The 21,038-nt window shown below is 29.7% G+C and overlaps 2 protein-coding genes across 2 annotated transcripts; both read left to right on the top strand.

Moving 5' to 3' along the window:
* The first annotated feature begins 5,189 nt into the window (after positions 1-5,189).
* On the top strand, positions 5,190-7,622 carry LOC132723957 (uncharacterized). Its single transcript, XM_060708766.1, has 2 exons — positions 5,190-5,470; positions 5,784-7,622. Exons 1-2 carry the CDS (start codon positions 5,281-5,283, stop codon positions 6,311-6,313), a joined length of 720 nt encoding a protein of 239 aa, XP_060564749.1. The 5' UTR covers positions 5,190-5,280; the 3' UTR covers positions 6,314-7,622.
* Positions 7,623-11,971: 4,349 nt separating this feature from the next.
* LOC132723985 (uncharacterized) lies at positions 11,972-15,480 on the top strand. The gene is made up of 3 exons (XM_060708790.1): positions 11,972-12,178; positions 12,907-12,966; positions 13,482-15,480. The coding sequence occupies exons 1-3, from the start codon at positions 11,989-11,991 to the stop codon at positions 14,111-14,113; spliced, it is 882 nt and encodes a 293-aa protein (XP_060564773.1). The 5' UTR covers positions 11,972-11,988; the 3' UTR covers positions 14,114-15,480.
* Positions 15,481-21,038: the final 5,558 nt, after the last annotated feature.

Here is a 21,038-nt window from a genome sequence, read left to right as displayed (position 1 = left end):
TCTCCTCCAGCAAGAAACTTACACCCATTGCTAAGTACCGGTTGTTGCCTGGAGCTATGACAGCAAATGTATAGCTTATAACGTGAGTTGATAGCAGCAGTCGTTTAAACTCGGTTAATTTTTCTTATCAAGTATAATTATTTCAAGGATATATACGTTTTATTAAGTAACATAATAATCAATACATATTCATTTTATATGATAGCAAACACTGCCCCTTAATCAATTAATTAATTATTGTGATATTCTTAATCTAGAAAGGTTCATTTTATAATTGTTAATGAATTCAATTAGTTTATTACATGAATGCATGATTAGAGTATTATCGCAGAATTCAGTAAACGATGTCATAATTATACAAATTTACTTTAAAAACGAAAAACATTGCTTATAACACAATACATAGGGTATACAGTTTGACTTTTGTATACAGAAAAATGTAGGTTTTTAGCTGTAAGTGCATTCATTTTCTATATAGATAAGGCAGTGTTTTGCTAACTGGTCTTCAATAGTGCAATTCAATATTTCTACAAATTTTGAACGCATAGAAGATTGTAAAGGTATCCAGAGGATATAAAGAAGTTAAAAATTAAATAATAATCAGTTAATTATACATATTATGTATATTTCTTTTACTTATGTGTAGCTTAAATAAAAAAGTGACAACTCACAGACGTATCCAGATTATTAGAGATTGTTTATAACAGCACCAAGTCTCGTGTAAATAACAGGCCCGATGTCTTGAAACATTTGTAAAACAATTAAATACTGGAATTATAATCATTTACATAAAATAAACTCATAGTTATTTATCATTGTGCCAGGTAATGCTGCGCCGAGAGTATTACGTTATCCTGGGCTTTAATCAAGTATAGGGACATTTGGGTTTTTCCTCATCTCATATCCCAGCTGGGCGTGACTTGTAAAGTACAGTGATGTTAAACCGAAAACCAGCCAATCGAGGCAAAGCCCAGAAATTAGCAGAAATCAATTTAATCAAGTGATATATTCTTATAACAGATGCTTTACATTTAGTTTCAGTTAAAACACTTTAAAATGTATCACCTTAAGTTAATATTTTCTTTAATAATCTGAGTTTTATCAATCTGAATCAAAGACTTATTAAGCAATAACACAAGTGTAGCACAGATATTTACTAATCTTGCAAAGCTTCCATAATTATTTACTTGGTTTAGTTTGTACAAGCTTTTTCAAGTTCGATTCTTTAGGGAGGTATAAAATAGTGAAAAACAGAATCCCTAAAGAAAGTCCAACAAGACAAAATTGAAAATGTTGCAGGCTCGGTTTGATTGAGCCTGTTCATGGACGGTACTGGAAAGTGCAAGTTACCGTCCACGCCCATAAGCTTATTGATACTCACTCAAATCAGTCCCTGGAACCAATTAGTACTAAGCAAAAAGACTAAAGAATTTTGCTTAATAAAACAGCAGTGTTCCTTTGGCGGAGTAAGAACAAATGCGACAAGCAGTGCGTAGATTACTAGTCCGACGCGTTAACAACTCGGGCATTCAATCACTCTTATATTATGACATTATTCCTCACAAGATATAATGAGTTTTTCTATAGAGGTAATCTAAGTTATGCTGTGTTCTATACCTATTCTAGTTTTTTTTGAAACTCGAAAATAGGTGCATTATTAATATAAGTGCACATGGATAACAGGCGTATATTTTCCTTACCGGAAATTCATCAAAAATATTTATCCATACTAGAAAAAACTACTCAAATCAGATTTGATATCGAGCGATATTCTTATTCAAAGTTCGCTATGATGTGCTTAATAACATAACATTAACCGATTCATGCAAATTTTAACAATCATACAAACCTTAAAGAAATATAAAATTATACTATAATGAAATATTGACATATCATTTTAGCATTTACACAGAACTGACCGTTTCCAAGTAACGATTGGATACGGCCATGCCGATAAGGGTTTTTTAACTTCTTATTTATTTAAGGAATCCGATTGCAGTACATGCGTTAGTTTAGAATATGAAAATATTGTTTCATATTACTTCATATTTTATCCTCTAACTATAAAACTGAATGTATGTAATGTAAACCAAAATCCTACTATATTGGGCTGGCAAATACGTAGAATAGTATTTAATAGCATAAATGCAATGTGCTTATTTAAAACAGGACAAATAAATGAGAGTTTTTAATGCTCATTATTTAGATTAATAAAGGAATAGATTGTCGTATAACCTACACAGTAAAAGTTCAAGGTAAAACATGCTAAGCTATACTTTTTATTTTTTTGATAATCATACAATTTATTACTTAAAGTATTTTCAGACTTCAAAAATACGTTATACTTGACCCTGCGGTCGACACAATTAATAAATGAACAAATACATACACAAGTAAAAGTATATAATGGTTAATTTTTTAAGTTGTTGCAATATATTTTTTCTTTTCATGGCTGTTAACTCTAAAACAAAGAGACAATGAATATTTTAAGTCATTTTATGGGTAATATTTTAGATGTTGACGATTAGTGTTTTTTTTTCTCTTAAAATCACGCGTTAACTAGAACACTTTATTTTGCAATATATCAGCGAGGCCCGTATGTGATAAATATTTGAATAATTAAACATACACACCACTATTAACTGGACGAAATAATTTATGCTTTGTTTTTAGAAAACAAGTCCATCACAATAAAGCTTATGTGATTTAATCATGATTCACATATTTTACGTATGATCACAGATTCTAATTAGTTTCAAAAGTATAAGTTTTTCAGAGGTGTAATTCTTACTGCATAAAATTGTAATGTTAACAGTGCCTTAATTTTTTATTAACGTCAAAGTGCACCGTGATAAAACATTACATGTGTCGTTTATGTTGTATATAAATAGTATTGGTACTTTTCCATATTACTTAAAGTGGCATTATACCAATTTAAGTGTAAATGGTAGGGTAAAAATGAAAATATTTCGACATTTTGTCATAATTCTTCATTATTGAATTTTACTGTCATGAAAAAATATATAAATAACCAACAAAAGTATCTATAAATAATATTGTCTTGAAAGTATCGGGTAAGCTGAATTCTTTAGAAAAGGTTGGCCAGTCAATTTATTATTATTAATCCCCTTCCGCGTAGGAATTAAAGGAATGGCATCCGTCTGAAAGTACGTCTGTCCGTCCGTCCGTGACACTTTCGTGTCCGCTCCATAACTTTTAAACCACTGAACATTTTTCAAAATAACTTGGTACAAGTAGTCACCATAATGAGACAATGTGCAGAGCGCAATAATTGGGTTGCTATCCCCAAGGTCAAGGTAACACTTAAAGGTCAAATGTTAAAAGTTTTCATTTCATAATAAAAAAGTCTACATATCGTGTCCGCTTTAAAACTTTTAAACCACTGAAATGTTTTTTTTAAAATAACTTGGCACAAGTGATCACCATAATGAGACAATGTACAAGTTCAAGGTTACAATTTAAGGTCAAATGTTAAAAAATCTACATTTCGTGTCCGCTCGGTAAGTTTTTACCTGCTTAGTTTTTTCTAAAAATAACTTGGCAAAATTGATCACCATTATGAGAACATGTGCAGGTCGCAATTATTGCGTTGCTTCCCACAACGTCAAGGTCACACTTAAGGACAAGTATTAAAAGTGTACATTTTGTGTCTGCTCCATAACTCTTAAACCACAAAATCACCATATTTTCATATCACCTTTATGTGACTATATGCAGAGCACACTTATTGAATTGCGACCCCAGGTCAATTTCTCACTTGTAGTTCAAATGTTTCGTGTCTGTCCAAAACATTTAAAGTGTTGCAATGTTTTTAAGATAACTCGACATAAATGATCATCATTATGACACCATTGGCAGAGCACAACATTCAATTCACAACCCTGAAGGTCAGGGTCACACTCTAAGGCTCAATATAAAACAATTATTTTTCATATCCGCTCTATAACTTATATGAAAAGTCAAAGGTTTTAAAATTACTAAGCACAAATGATCCCTACAATGACAAAATAAGCCTAGCTCAATATCCAGGTTCCTACCATCAAGGTAAAGGTTATGTTCTCCAAAACATTTTGAATTTGTTGAAGATTTTTATATATTTTGGCACAAATAATCACCATCGTGAGACTATGTGCTTATGATATGCATGTCATGGTTGGCAAATTCATGTTCACTGCGAAAGGGAATTTAGCTGCCCTTCAGACTGCTTTGTTTATATAATTATTATATTGTATCATACATATTTTAGATCAATTATTGATATATCACCATTATTATAGCCAATGTTTTGACATAAAGGTTTGAAACAACAAATGAGCGTAATAACACATTAATATTCTACTTGCAGTAGTTAATATTTTTAAAATCGCATTGATGGTGAAAAGAATATGATTTTGATTTTGAAATAACTTTACAAAGCAAAACGAATATTTTACAAAATGATGGACTGTATTATTAACTGTTAGATAATTTTCTATTCTATCTATCATTTTCATTCGTCTCTCTTGATCTTTAAAAAGAACGAAAACAAAGACAATGAAACCAGTTGCTTTTGTTTTTGCGCATATTTCAGATATTGACGATGAGTATGTTTTAGGGTAATGATATTTTGTAACCAAGACCAGTTTATTAAGCAGAAAAAAAAATGATTGAGACCCGTAAATGCTAAAATGAAAGTTATTGAAAGTCTCAGATTGAGAAGGGTATACTGATTTTTTCTGTAATTATCAGTCATCAACGAAAACACAAATTACATTATTCATTTTTCATTACAAAGATTATAAGGAATTATACCAATATTAATATCTAAAGACATCAAACGTATCATTGTATTTAAACACCTAAAGACTACGGTTTTTCAATTATGATGAGAAGACACTTATATACAAATGAATGAGTAAAAAAACACTTATTCGATAGCTCTAGTTTTAAATCGTGATGTGATTTTAAAGGAACATGCATGAAACATTCACATGGTTCAGATAATAAAACTCTCCTTCAATCAAAGAAATATACTCAAGTAATTTGTTTCGTTTCTAAAAATATTAAACAAAAATGTTAAACGTCTATCAAGTTAAAATATTGAATATTTGGCATTCATCCTTTAATTTACACAACTAACACCATGATAACAAATATTTGCCTCTCGCCTTTTATTAAAGTATCTGTATATAACCTCAGTACACAACAAAAACACACAATAACCATTTAGAATTTCGTGTGTTCATGTGTGTCGAAGTTAAAGTTTTGTAACGGAAAGAAATGAATATTCTCACATTTGTTCTATCCATTGGGATTTTTTCTTTCGCTAGGACTGATGATGCAACATGCTACGATAAATTTGAATATGTTTTTAAGGTCATGCATAGATTGTCCGAAGTAGAAAAGAAAATTGAACATGTTCAGGAAACTAAGCTGGATAAAGAAGACACTGGATCTCTAAATAGCCAAGGTGATTTTACTGAATTTATTTGACCAGATTGTAATGTTTTTTAACAACTTATATTCTAATAAATCATTTGTGAGTTAAGAGGTATCTTTTAAAAATCGTATTGATAAAAAGTTATTTCGTATTATATGGAACTTTATGCATACATGTAAGAGTTTATCATAAACTAAGAAATTTGCTTTAATATTTTAAACATGAACAGTCTCCAGTTCAAAATTTGAGTCGGCCTGGGATAGTTTTATATAAAATGTTTTTTTTAACTGTTACAAATTGTTGAAGAATTAATTGAAACAAAGAGAAAACTCTTACATTTCAGGAGACACGTTTACAAGATGGGGAAGGTCTTCTTGTCCAAATGAAACAAAATTGATTTACGACGGTTTTGCTGGAGGCTCTGATCATAACGCAAAAGGTGGCGCTGCAAACTATGTTTGCCTGCATAAACAGCCAACATGGAAGGACAATAATGTGTATAAATCACAAAATAATCTAATGCATGGGGCCGAGTTTCAGACCAGTGGCACAAACTGGCAGAAGTTTCATGACCATGATATCCCATGTGTTGTATGCAACGTACCTAGCAGCAATATTGTCATGATCCCTGGCCGAAATGTTTGTCATGAGAAACATTCATTTCAGTACAGCGGATATCTTATGTCGTGTCACGATTCACATCCATCAGCAACGGAATTTGTCTGTGTTGATGATGAGCCGGAAGTTTTCCCTGATTCAAGTGCAAACCATAATGGCAAACTATTTTATTTCGTGTATGCAAAGTGCGGATCATTGAAATGTCCACCGTATGAAGAGGGAAAGAAAATTACATGCGTTGTTTGCTCATTTTGAGAAAACGTTTTTAAAGTGTAATCGTTCATATTCAAATGATCAGTGACGGGATTGTATTGATATGTGTTTTTCTGAATAGTTCAAATAGTTTGAACATAATTTTTTTAATGATATAACATTATTATTATATTAAAAATTGATATTCATCAGAAAATTGGATAAGTTCGTGTATAGTTTATATACAGTGTTTAACAATCGGTATATCAATTAAAAAGCAGATACATTTTACAAACTCTATCATTATTTCGAAGATTTATGTATAAGAACAAGATAAGTCTTGTAAAAACACAGATATTTATTTTGGTTATGTATTTAAAAAATATCAATCATTATTTGAACTGTTGATATAATGTACAAGTATTTACCCTATAATACATAAAAGCTTTGTTTATATATATTTAATACTCTTGAGATGCTCATGAAACATTTTATGTTTATCTTTGTAACACGTACCTTTGAAATAATTATGTTGAAATTAACGTATTAAAATATTATGCCACTGTTATTAATGTAAAAAACATTTATGTACAGCCAACCAATCTGAAACTTGCGACTATTTTGTCTATATACCTAAGTTATTTTATGCTTGTATTTAAAGCATGTTATCAGCATGGAAATTATGTTTAATTATTACAGAAACTACTAGACATGTAGACATGATCACAATGTTTTACCTGGGTGTTTACTTTTCAGATATTTCTAATATTTTGAGTCTTCACATTTGACATTGATTCACCACAATGCGGCTGCATAGTTTTTGTCACAACATTTCAGTACCTTAAATATTCTAAATAGAAACATAATATTGTTTTTTAAAAATATTCTTAAAATTATTTACAGTTCAGATTTCATCTATTCCACTTGAATATTGGCTTCAGCAAGTTTTATCATTTTATATAATAATATTTCCTATATTGATTGTAATTGTATATCAGTTTTGTGCTTGGCATGTTGCAATTATGATTACATTATATTTAAAAAATCACCAAAATTTACATATGTTTGCATTACTCTTTCATTTAAGCTCTTATATATTTTCAATGTACAATAGTCGTGATTATATGACATACGTAATTCATAGGCTTTAACAGGAAGTAGAAAATACAGTTTTAATTGATATAAATTTTATAAACTTTTAATTGTAATTTGTTAATGACTCGATAGCCGATATTTATAGAATACTCGAAACAGTTTTTGAAACATGAAATTTTAAATTTGTACAGGATTATGAAAAACAAATTCACAAAATGTACATTTGTTTCCCGCGTTTTGTACTTACGTAAAACATAATATACTTTTTCTAATCAGATTTGTTTCGTAAATAAAATAACAGTACTGAATATCTCTTCTATTTATATTTCTACATCCAAATATGCAAAAATTAATTTGTTGTCGTACTATATTCACGTGTATATATACCAGTGCCTTCAAGGACGTTATAGCATAATCTAAAACAATGTATTCAACGAATTCCAAACGTTTGAACCGAGTGATCATTCAATATGTTTGATTATCACGTACTGACACAATCCTATCACGTAATAATAATAATAATAATAATAATAATAATAATAATTATAATAAAACTATCTCAACTTGTTTTTAACACAGGAACCTTGACAACACTAACATTTTTTCCTTATCACACACATCGATTTGAAAGTCAAAAAATCCCTGGTAATCATTATTTTGCATTCAATGTATTGTGCTATTCAAAGTGCTGTATGTACTATATTATGTTTATCATTTTGTAGTACGTCATACATTGCAGATACCTTTGTTACTTGTTGTGTTGTTTACATGGGTTACTATACCGGTGGATCTTTTTTTTCTCTCAAAATTTCCAGTTCATTTGTATTTGATACACGGCAGAAATGTGATATATTGTCGAATATTAATTATATCTCAATATATGATTTTTACTGTATTTTTCTGATGACGTCAGTGTGGCATTAAACTGATAATTGACAACACCAGCTATTGATTTTTCACAGAGTTAGCATTGTGTTGCGTTTTAACACTCAATCTGAATAAAAAAAACAATAAAGGTTAGGTACAAATCAAGTTCCGTTAAGTTTGAATGATGAATTTACAAGTCCTAAACACACTGTTATTTGTTGTTTTGTTGTTGTTTTTTTGGTTGGAAGGGGTCTTCACATAGTACTATTTCGCCGCGACTAGAAATGTCAAATAGGTGGGGTGATGCCGACGTGGCACTCGATAAGCGTCGTTGACGCTTTTTTGTTTGCTGTACAAAATCTTTGCTGTACGAAATTGTAATACCCTAAAATTAAAGGCTATCTTGTTTGCGATAAAAAAACCTATTATGATTTAAACAATGTTTTGTAAGTGCGAGGAGATTTTTGATTAAAAATAAATAAAGTTTCCTTTTAAAAGGAAAGGCTTGCTCACTTTCGCCATCATCCCTTCCCTTTAAAATTGTTGTTTTTTTGTTTCAATTTATTATCACAATTTTTTTGAATTACGGTATTTGTATATCATAAATGGTTTATTTAGTTTTTTTTTCTCGAAAAAAAAAGTTTCACTTTTAAAGGGATAGGTAGGGTAAGCCCAAGACTGGACGAGCACCTGTGCCCATTTGTTTGTTTGAGCACCATTGTTATGCGTGCAAATTTGGACCAAATAGGGACCAGAAGTCCACTGATTATAATTGAACGGGAACATGCTGACGATAACAGTAGCCACTTGTTTTTGTAAAAACGAATATTTTTTCAAAAACGATTCGAAATCTATTCTCTATTGTATAAAACTAATTAAGAAAATAATCAATCGTAAAAATACTAACATTGGCTCTCATGTGGAGATCAGTCTATCATACTGAAGGGAAACAAGTGTGCACATTGCATTTCCACTTTTTTCGCAGAGTGAGTCATTCGTTTTGGCAGTTGCTAATTTCATCTATATAGCAGCTTTAGAGACAAGTAAATGCACTAAAAGACTTCGTTACGTGGTACCAATTAATAAGCATGTACACCTAAAATATCTATAATCACGGAAATACCGACAACACAGGAGATCAGCACGTGGTAAGGTTAATGATATGCATGGGCTATTTTTAGATTACCTCACCTCTGTCAGTATATCTAAATATAACTTGATCATGCACTAATATTCGGCGTGTTTCGGTCACGATGACCGCCCTTTGGAGACGGAATACTACTACAGTAACCATTCTCTATTGTATAAAACTAATAAAGACAAAAACCAATTATAAAAGAAATTAACTTTTGCTTCTTGAAAAAGAATTGTAACGGAATCAAGTAAAAATAGAAATCCTATTTATATAAACAAACTGGGATTACCGAAGTAACTAAAATAGCTTAGATTTCCGTAATATTACTTCGTCCGATTTCACAGTATGACGGAATCGCCCGAATTGTCACGATTGCAATCGGAACTACCTCGGCTATTATAATTAATCCGAAGAGTGACGGAAAGGGCCGAAAAGTTGCGATTGGCACGATTGCAGCTGGTTTCCCGTTCAATCATGCACTAACAAATGTAAGCAGGAAACCACCTAACCGGAACAACTTTTCCAAAACAAATGGCTTGCAGCCGTGGCTGCAAGCTAATAAATCTTATTGTAAAAGTGCAGATATTCTGTATACGATCATTATTTGTAAAGCCGTTTACATGTTCTTTTGTTATCAATGTTAAAAAAAGATAATTTGCTTAGCTTTATGATACTTTTATTTTACAGAAATCTTTTATAAACAAAAGTATTTATGAACAAATATCTTTCAAAGTATTCTAAATATTTGTTATTTTGAAGTTAAATCTTGTCTTTAGGTGAATAGCTTTGTTCATGTTTTTCTAACAATGAATAAGATAAAAAATTTCGTTCTCTTTTGTTAGTTGGTATCTTTTTATGTTAAGTTTACAATGTGTCATTTTAAGCTTCTCTCCAAGGCCTTTTATTCAGTAGATAGAATCAGTTTGTTGCTATTGTGGCTGTATGTTGTGAATAAAAAAGACGAATGTATCCAAGCAAAATTTGAAAAAGGAAGTTTTTAACGTGAAGTTAAAGGTGGATCACCTTATTTTTGCAGCATAATTTTTACATTAAATCAAAAAAGTGTACCATATTTGAAATTCAGAACTGAATGTTTTATTCAACATGTTTGATAATTCTAGTTAAGCTTGACGTATTTTAAAATATTATTTTAGTTTAATTATTGCGTTTTAAGTTATGATATAATGATCAAACACACAATAAAATTAAAGTAAAAATAAAAGTTTATATATATCTTCACTTTCATTATGTCAGAATAAACCATTTGTTTCCATTTAGCCGGAAATATGTTACAACAAGCTTAAGGGTCCTCCTGGGCTCCTTGCCGCTGGCGCTTGTTGCTGGGTCGGGTGGGGGCTGCGTTCATTGAATGCCGCCTTTCCTTGTCGATCTTGTTTATCATATTTAATACAAATGCACGTAGTGTAAGTGTGATAATTCACCTTTTTCAACTTTTATTTGTCACGATAAACGAGTGCCCTATAGTACATTTTAAATTGTTGATATCATCATATTAAATTAATTCTAAAATGTATCATAATTTAACCAAATCGCACATTGCAATGGTTAGCAAATATTTCACGTACATATTAAAATAGTGGGCTACCTTAGTTTTGAAATCATAGTAGAAGTGATAAAACATTCTTTACAGATTCGTTATTCAAAATGAGGATTAATAAGGGAAAAACCCTTTTGGAATTATTCAACTTGCCTTACACGTTTACCTTAATGAAACAAATAACCCAAGTTCCGTGATGATTATTTTCAAAGTTATAGCGAATTGATGCCTCCCAAAAGTCAAATATGACAAAAAGAAAAAAAAAGAAAAAAAAACTTCAAAGGACTACAATTCTAAAATATTTATTCAAGAATAATTTCCATTGCCCTGCAACTTACCATTGTCACGATAAGCAAATAGTAATCTTTTCCTATTGGTGACTTCTTAAAATGTATAAATCATGGGCTACATTAACGGTTGTGCACGGTGACGACGACAACTACGCAGCCAGCAACCATAATACTTCGACTTTTAAAATAAACAGTCAAACTTAATATGACCAAATACTATGACTGTGAAGGGTAATATATTTTTGAAATGAAACCTTTTGCCATATGTGATTGGTGTTTATTGGACTTATTGGATGGATATCTCACCCGGCAGGTGTCAAGTGTTTAATACTAGCTGCCACAAATTTCCCTAGGTAGTGTGGTGTCCTGGCATTATCTGATCATTTTCTATTTCATAAAGTTAACTGCTAAGGCTTGAACACACCTGAACCAATGATTGAGATTTTACGGGATCAACAATGATTTCTAAGTTTGGATGACTCTGCTCTTTCACATATTACTTTAATTGGTTCGTTTTAAGTATGCGCTTCAGGTCATAGTAGTTTATCACTAAATTGATCAATTATAAACTCACTGTATAGCTCATCTATTTTTTTCACATTGGATGCACTATAATATATATACAATGGCCGTCGAATATAATGGCGCAAAGATAGAGTCCAACATAAGTATGTAAAATGGGATAATGCATTCCAAATACGCCGATTGCGGGTAACCACCTTTAAATGTGTATGGTATAAAAAAACACTTTAAACACCATGTTTTCAAGCCTTAGATAGATCATCAATACATCATGACGAAGGCAAAATTGTTTTCATTTGTCATTTTATTAACGTCTGCAATTTCTGTCTCGTTTTCGGAATATGCATCGACTTGCAAAAATTTTGATTGTGAATATAAATTGTTATCAAAATTGATACAGCTGGAAGAAAGAACTGCTCAACAGGAGAACAAAATAGCTCTACTTACAGCCAAGCTTGAAGGTAAAATGTTCTTTTTCCTCTTCCTTAATGCTTTAAATGAAACATATATTAACAGAATTTTCGTTTTTCTTACTAGATTATACTTAGTCTATTAATTTAAAACTTTTTGTTAATGTTTTTTCTCTCACTATTTTGGCTATATAAATGTTGCTTTTGATATATTCATATGACCTTTTTAAAGCTGCATGCCTCCAGATGACCCAAACTATTTCAAGAACATTAAACTTGGAAAAACCATACTAAAACTTCACAAAAAGTAAACAAATTAAAGATTCAAGTGATAATTTATATCTTATGTGCAATTAATGACTGTATTTTGCAGTATTTATCACCATATTTCTACTGCTTTACTAACGCAGTAGGGGCAATTTATGCATAATACAACCTCTTTTTGGTAATTTACGTGGATTTTAAGTGCCGATTGTAATTGGTCAATTACTTTCTTTGTTCATTTCACAATATTTTACCTTTAAAAACATTTTCAAAATGTTCATGAAAATTAGGATGAATCTGGAGGCGTGCTGCTTTAAAATGAAAACAACTTACAGATTTTAAAGATGTAAAAGATGTCAGAAGCTAAGTTTATCACGTTTCTAAAAACACAGATCACTTTGTAATTCTTTAAATATGTCTTGGAAATAAGGGAAAATGTAGAAACTAGTACTTAGACGGTTCTGTGATATTATATTTGAAATAAATATTCTGATAGTTATTTTTTTTTATTTCAGATGCTGAAAAATCAACAAAACATGATAAGAAAATTGCTATATTAGCCGCAAAACTAGCAGGTTTGATTGTTTGAATAGAAAAAATAATAGGGATACAATGTTTTGTTATGACAATATAAATAATCGTTTTGTAACTAATGTGTAAAATAAAAAATAGTAATATTGAGATTTTCAACACAACAAAACTAACATGATAAAAACGTACATAGATCGATTGTGAGAAAAATAAATCGATTCAAGATTCAAGCAATAATTTATATTTTATATGGGGGCGATGACTGATTTTGCAGTATTTATCACTATATTTCTACTGCCTAACTAACGCAGTAAGGCCAATTTTGCATATTTTTACGTGGATAGTAAGTGCCGTTTGCAATGTGCAAATTTATTTCTTTGTCCTTTTCACAATATTTTACTTTTAAAACATAAGGAATATTTTCATAAAATTTATGATGAATATGGACGCGTACTGCTAAATATACTGTCAACATTTTTTGTAGTGTTGTTTTAAAGAGCCAATCCTTAATGTTATAAAAACAATTTATAATTACATTGTATATTATTATAAATTTCAGATGCTGAACAAAAACTAGAAAATCTGAATAACACACTAATAAAATCCCAGAAATTCTCTGATGGTGCCACATATATACGCTGGGGTCGTAACACGTGTCCTGGTAAAGCCCTTCTAGTGTACGACGGCTACGTTGCTGGATCAAGTCACGATCATAGTGGAACTGCATCCAATCCATTATGTCTGCCAAAAGATCCAGATTTTGATGAGCATACCGATGGTTTTCAAGCAACTAGGATATATGGAGCAGAATATGAAACAAGTATCTATCCGAGATGGAAGTATCTTCATAACCATGATATTCCATGTGCTGTTTGTCGAATACCACGTAATAACGTTCTAATGGTGCCGGGAAAGAATCGTTGTCATGACAACTACATATTGGAATATAAAGGCTATCTTATGGCTGGGCACTACAGTCATGCTTCATCCTCTAAATTTGTGTGTGTTGATGGAAATCCAGAAACGTTAGAGGGAACTCGTCAGAATTTGAATGGGAAACTGTTTTATTTTGTTGAAGGCGACTGTGGTTCACTACGATGCGATCCATATAAAAATGGTTGGGAGCTGACATGTGCTGTGTGTTCTTATTCATACAATGGAAGATCGACGAGTTTACAGCCTTACACATAGTTTATACACACACTTATAAATGGACAATATACACACAATGGGCGATAGAAAACAAGAGAACTAGAACTAAAATAAAAACTATTGTTATATCCCCTTGTGCAATTCTTATTATATTTGAGAAGCATTGTCACTGTTGTGTTTTACTTAAATACTTTCTTCAATAATATTCTCATTAATCATATTTCATGTTTCAGTAAATAGGTTAAATAATAAATATTACATTAAAATATAACCTTATAATTTTGATGTAAAATTAGCAAGTGGATTGGCTCTTTTGCGCTTGAATAAGATATAAATCAATAAACATTAAACTGAAATAAATTAATGGTAAAACCATTTGGTGTTGTATTCCTTGGTTGTGTAATTTAGGATACTGTAGATAGAGAAGAATGAATAATTTCTACAAACATTATTTAATACAGTTGTGTAAACAACTGTTTGTAACATGAATATTATTATCCATAGTAATATTTGTAAATTTAAGGAAATCTTTTACACATAATAATTAATACATAGGCAAAAAATTGTGTCAAACATGCAAATACTCTTCTACACGTATTTTACGAGCACCAGTGACAAGTTTCCCTATAAGAGGAAAAATTATTGGAAATGAAACGAATGCTATAATTTCAATGTGTGATACTAACGATAATCATAACTTCATCTGACTTGAGTGTTAATGTAAGATAGGAATGAACTATAAGCATGATATTAATTAATGTTCTTGCCGTTTAATTAACCAACTTTTGGGCAACTGTTAATTTAATGGTAACTTTTGACGGATAACTTTAGGGAACTACAAATTTATAGCAAAATGCTATTTGACAATGATAGTATAAAATGTAATCAATGTTAGCGAGATAACAAAGATAAGTTAACAAGATTCACCGTTTCCCGATTTTTCAATTAATTACTAAATTTGTAAATTAAAGTCTACTGTTTTCCTTTTTATTTCTAAGCAAAGAAAAAAACACACACAATTATTCTGCTTCTAACAACGGCGTTTATTGATTTTCTTGCGTCATATGAAAAGTTTTGATAGTTCAATACATCATTTGATCGCTGTATATCATTTACAATTATACTATTCTATTTCGTGTATGCAAAGTGCGGATCATTGAAATGCCCACCGTACGAAAGGATGGGGGGTAAAAAATAACATGCGCTGTTTGCTCATTTTGAGAAAAGTGTAATCGTTTGATGTGAAAATCTAACACGTTAACCATGATCAATAACTATTATTTTACCAAATTTTACATAATACGAGAAAATTGTTTAAGTATTATTATAAGAATTAAAAGTTAAACGTGAATGCAGATTTAGTATTTTCTATCGTCAAATGTACATCACTTTTATGACCATCGTATGAACAGAACAGAACAGAACAGAACATTTATTTTATTAGATTTGTACCATAAGTACATCATCGTAACATATTTACAAAATTAATACATTTACATGTAATATAATACAGTCACATGATAAACCAGTGTTTATAATTATCAAATCGCAATAACACATACATTACATTTACACATTTACATTTAATAAAATTACAAATACATAATATAATCATGATACTTTAAGCATACAATTTCATCGTTTTTTATTCTAAGAGGATGGACTTAAATATGTGTAGCAGATGCTCTTAAAGTCATAGCACGTTTAATATAAATAGCTAAATTTTTAAGAATTGTTCTTTTATCATTTTTAATAGTTCTAACAAATTTAAAAGCATGCCTTGGTTTTACATAATAATACTTTTTTATATATTTTTTCCTTAAATCAATATAACATGGGCAAATCAAAAAATAAAATGATACTGTCCTCAATGTCGTGCTTATTACAGTATATACAATAACGTTGATTTCTATCGATTCTTTGTGTACTGTATCGACCCGTTTGAATTTTCAAAGAAGTGAGGATAACCTTAATTTTGTTAATAATCATCTTAAATTGCAAGGCAAAATATCCAAGTATTTTTTCGTACTCAAAATTACTTTTGACATGATTATATACTTTCTAAAAAAGCAGGACTGTTTTTCTTTATTTACATGCACCTTGAAACAAAATTATCGATAATCCGTTGTTTAAAACCATAATATAAAAGTATTTTCACAAACAGTTTTCAGGCGAATCCCACACATATGCAAAACCATAATCATATAATAATTTTTTCACATTTGACAGCCAGTTTTTCTTTTCCAATAAACAATCATCATATGCAATTCTATACGCATGCTGTAATATTATATTATCTGTTTTAGTCAGTTTAAACCAATATTATAATGATTTTTACATATCTCATAATATAAAGTGGATATCGTGCAAGTTCACCATATACAGCCGTTTGAACATGTCGTCGTTTTAACCTTTAATAATTTTTTACAAAATTTGAGATGAAATTCTTTCAATTTCCTTAGATTTACTGAATCCCCATATTTCTGATGCATAATTCAAAAATAGAACCAACAAAATGAATCAAATAATTGACAAATAATTTTAGGCTTTAATCTATATTTGTGGACAATTAATAAGTAACAAATTTAAGGCTTTCAATGCTTTACCAACTAAATGCTCTTGATTAGAACAAAACTACCTGTATAATTAAAATTGTACCCAAATAGTTAAAATTATCCAAAATTTCAAGTCTTAAACCATTGGGTAAAAAAATTCTTCATTACTTAATAAACCACCACGCCTCCTAAATACAAGACAACTTTTGTTTTATCGGTATTTACTTCTAGACTCCAAGTTTCACAATAAGTACATAAAAGCTTTAATGATTGATTTACCTCATCTGGCGATTCACCCAGAATAATCATATCATCAGCAAACAACAGCAAAATAAGTATAATGTTATCAATGGTAAGACCAGAGTCTGTATTCTGTTGTAGATATAACTCTAAGTCTTCTACAAGAGGAAAAGAAAGTTACATGCGCCGTTTGTTAATTTTGAAATACATATGATGTCCCATTACTTGATATCACAAGTGTTACTTACCATTTTAATTGAGCTACTAAAACATGCACATCATTTATCACTGCATTATTTATTTATTTTAACTTAATATTCAATTGGAAAATACGTATTGAACTGATCAGTGACGGGATTGTATTGATATGTGTTATAATATAAAGCTCATATAGTATGAACACCCTTTCTTTTTAAACAATATGATATTATATTATTATTATTATAATACAGAATATGCGTAACGTATTGAACTCATGAATATATATTAAAGGAGATATATGAATACGTATAATGTCGAAAATCAATATTAATCATAAAAGTGGATGAGTTTATGTAAAAATTATATTCATTGTTTAACAATCAGTATAGGAATTAACTAACACTCTCGATCGTTATTTGGAAAATTGATGTATAAGAATAAGATAATTTTTTTTTTCGAAATGTAAAAGTAAAAACATTATTTCAACTTTTTATATACGTGTGTTATCGTTCCCATAATACATAGAAGCTGTGTTAATATGTATTTAATACTCGTGTAAAATATATTTATCTTTCTATGTAGAAAATATTGAAATAAACATATTGGAATAAGCAGATATTAAAGTGTCAGTGTTATCAATGTACGAAATATTAATGCACGACAGACCAATGTGAAACTTGCGATTGTGTTGTCTATATTCCTAAGATATTTTATGCTTGTATTTGAAGCATGTAACCATCTGCCAATAAGGTCATAGAAATTCTGTATTATTTAAGAAAATAAATTCTCATGTAGACATGATCAAGATGTTTTACCTGGGAGTTTACTTTTTCAGATATTTATATTTGACATCAGTTTAAGAACAGAACATACACGTATGTGCATACTCATACTTGAACATCTGTTAAATCAATAAAGACATATCGAACTTCCAAAATTAGTTGCTTCTATATTTAAAAGACGTTATAACGTTTAAACATTAAATATTTTTTGCATTGTATTTATATTTTCTATAAATATTGAGTCTTCGCATTTAACATTGATTCACTTTAATGCGGCTACATTGTTTTTGTCACAATATTTTGGTACTTTTAAAGTGACATTATGCTCATATTTTCTTTGCCAAGTTGAGGTGAATTGACTTTATATTTCAAAAGATTGACCATTATAATGCAAATTGACCAACAGTTGATATTTGAAATTTATCATGATAACATATAAATCTGCCTTAAATATAACAAGACTGTCCCACTCTTTTTCATAATTTGAACGTAACACATACATTTCGATGGATATTTAAAAAAAACTTCCTTGGGCTATGTGAGTTATATATAGTTCATGCGTTCTTAATTATAGAATAGAAGGGAATGATAGAAAATTGTCAACTTTGTTTGTCTTTAACATTTTCACTCAATATATACCCTTGGATTGGCATAATGTCACTTTAATATTCTCAATAGAATATTGTTTTTTAAATACTTTTCTTAAAGTAATTCACAGTTCAGATTTCTTTGATACCTCTTAAATATTGCTTCAATTTTTTTTTATTATTTTATACAACAATATTGCCTATATTGTTTGTATTTGTAATTATGATTACATTATATTTAAAAAATTCATATCATCAACATTTACATAATTATGTTGGCATTACGTTTTCATTTTAGCTCTTATTAATTTTTAATTTACAAAAGTTGTGACTGAATCAGATATGCCATTTATATAGTTTAACATGAAGTAGCAAATACATTTTTAATTAATATATAATTATACAGTGTCATACATTTAATTTGTCAATGACTCGATAGCCGTTTTATTTTTTAAGAATACTTGAAACAATTTATGATGCATGTGATATTTAATTTATATATAATTATGAAAAACAAATTCACAAAATGTACATTTGTGTCTTTCTTTTGTTATATTAACATAAGATATAACATGATTTTGCTTTCTCTATTCGGGATTGTTGTAAATAAAAGAAAGAACAGTACTGAATATCTCTTCTATTTATATTTCTACATGCAAATATGCAAATGTTAATATGTAATCATACTATATTCACGTGTATATATACCAATGCCTTCAGGGGGTTATTGCATAATCTAAAAACAATGTTAACGTTTAGACGAAGTGATGATTCAATATATATGATATCATGTATTGTGAAACAACCCTATCAAATTCAGTTCTCGTTTTCATTTTCTGAGTCCAAATGATCATGACAAATTCATATTATACCCATTGTGGTCATTCATGTACGAGTTATCTCTCTTGAATAATGAAAATGTGCGTTTAAATTCGGTTTCATTGAAAATCCAACTCATTTCCAGATTAATTGTCAAACAACTGAATCAGCAAAGTAAATGTTACCTCTAATGTTTTAAAAAATGCTCGTGAAAGTTAAGAACCAAAAGAAAAAAAAATGATGATACAGCATATGAAGAAGCAACTATATTTGGTTATAATATAGCAACAAAAATTTATTTCTATATTCAATATGGAATATTGGAACTTGTAGAATGAGACTCCTGAAAAGTCTTAAAATATGTATGTCATTGACATCTATTATGTACATTCATGTGCATTAAAAAGTAATGTAGACTTATCACTTTTGTTTGCTAAAACTTTGTTTCCGGGGGGACAATAAACATAAACATAACCAAAAAAAAAAAAAAAAAAAACAAGATAATTATGATATTTCATTTTTAAAGAACTTTTTTATTTACAATTAAAAAGAAAAAAAAACAAAATACACTTATTGATGATAACACCACATAAAAAGTATGTGTTGCCCCAATAATGAGACTTGTAAGCTAATATTTTCTTGTATACACCATTTTTTTCAAAATAAAAATTATGAGACGCCTGTAAAAAACCCTATAAAAATATTTGCAAAGATTCGGGGAAAGCAATTAATTTTAAATCAGAATTATAACTAAAAGTTCTGTTATGAGTAATATAATTGTTATGATATTATATTAATTTAAATTTATTCTGCAATATAAAGTTATACACACGAAATAAGAAAGGTAACTTAAAATGCTTCATATCATACCATAGAAGCTTTACACTATCACGATGTCTTAGAACTATTTACTTTAGTTGTCAAACCTCTTAAAACCTGACAGAAATATTAATAACTTTCATTGAATGATTCTGGCAAATACGAAAGCCGAGATGCTCATTGGTTTCAATTGCGTTAATTGTAAAAAGAAATAGAAAATATAACCACATAAAAGTTCTTTTTTGAGTGTGTGATCTTTTAAGTGTGTTTGTTAAGAAAACAAAACAGACAAGATAATTATAAGAATTAAAAAGAAAGAAGAATTTTAAACAAACACGTAAAATAGTATATTGTAACATTAACATGATCAGTGTGCAAGGGTGAAACACAAATTATTAGGCATAATTATAAAATAATCCTTTTACTTTACTTTATAACATTGTTTTCTGTAAAATATACCTCAGCAGATTTTTCAATAATATGGCGGGCGTACCTGTGTGTACAGATTGGATTGTCAATAAGCAGTTGCCAATAAGCAATTAGCTGCAAGCTGTCCAGTTAGCTGTAGGCAGTCGTTTATTAATAGCGCATTTTACGTAAAAAAATATCTAATAATCTTTTGTAAACGATAGGCCTGGTGCACCGTGAAGCCTAACGGTAAAAAGTTTGTTTGAAAATTCCGCATTTACAGCTCTTGAAAATTTGACATGTTCAGATTTACTTTTTTCTTACACGTAGACCTGATTTCCACCGTATTTGTTTCGCCTTTATTGTGATTTGAATTTCCAGAGACGGCTTTTTTTAGCAATGCAATCAAACCGTCCATTAGACGGAATATTGAAATATCTTTGTCCGTAGACGTATAAAAAATTGTTGACTTTTGTTAGTTGAAGTTATTCTAAACAAATAAAATGGAAATAATAGACTCAATTTATAATGGTCAAAACTGTTTTGCCAGTTT

This window comes from Ruditapes philippinarum, unplaced genomic scaffold (genome assembly GCF_026571515.1).
Source record: "Ruditapes philippinarum isolate M1 unplaced genomic scaffold, ASM2657151v2 ctg7664_1_1_1_1, whole genome shotgun sequence".
Lineage (NCBI taxonomy): Eukaryota > Metazoa > Mollusca > Bivalvia > Venerida > Veneridae > Ruditapes > Ruditapes philippinarum.
The sequence above is the reverse complement of the archived record's forward strand: the minus strand, read 5'-3'. Positions and strand labels throughout refer to the sequence as shown.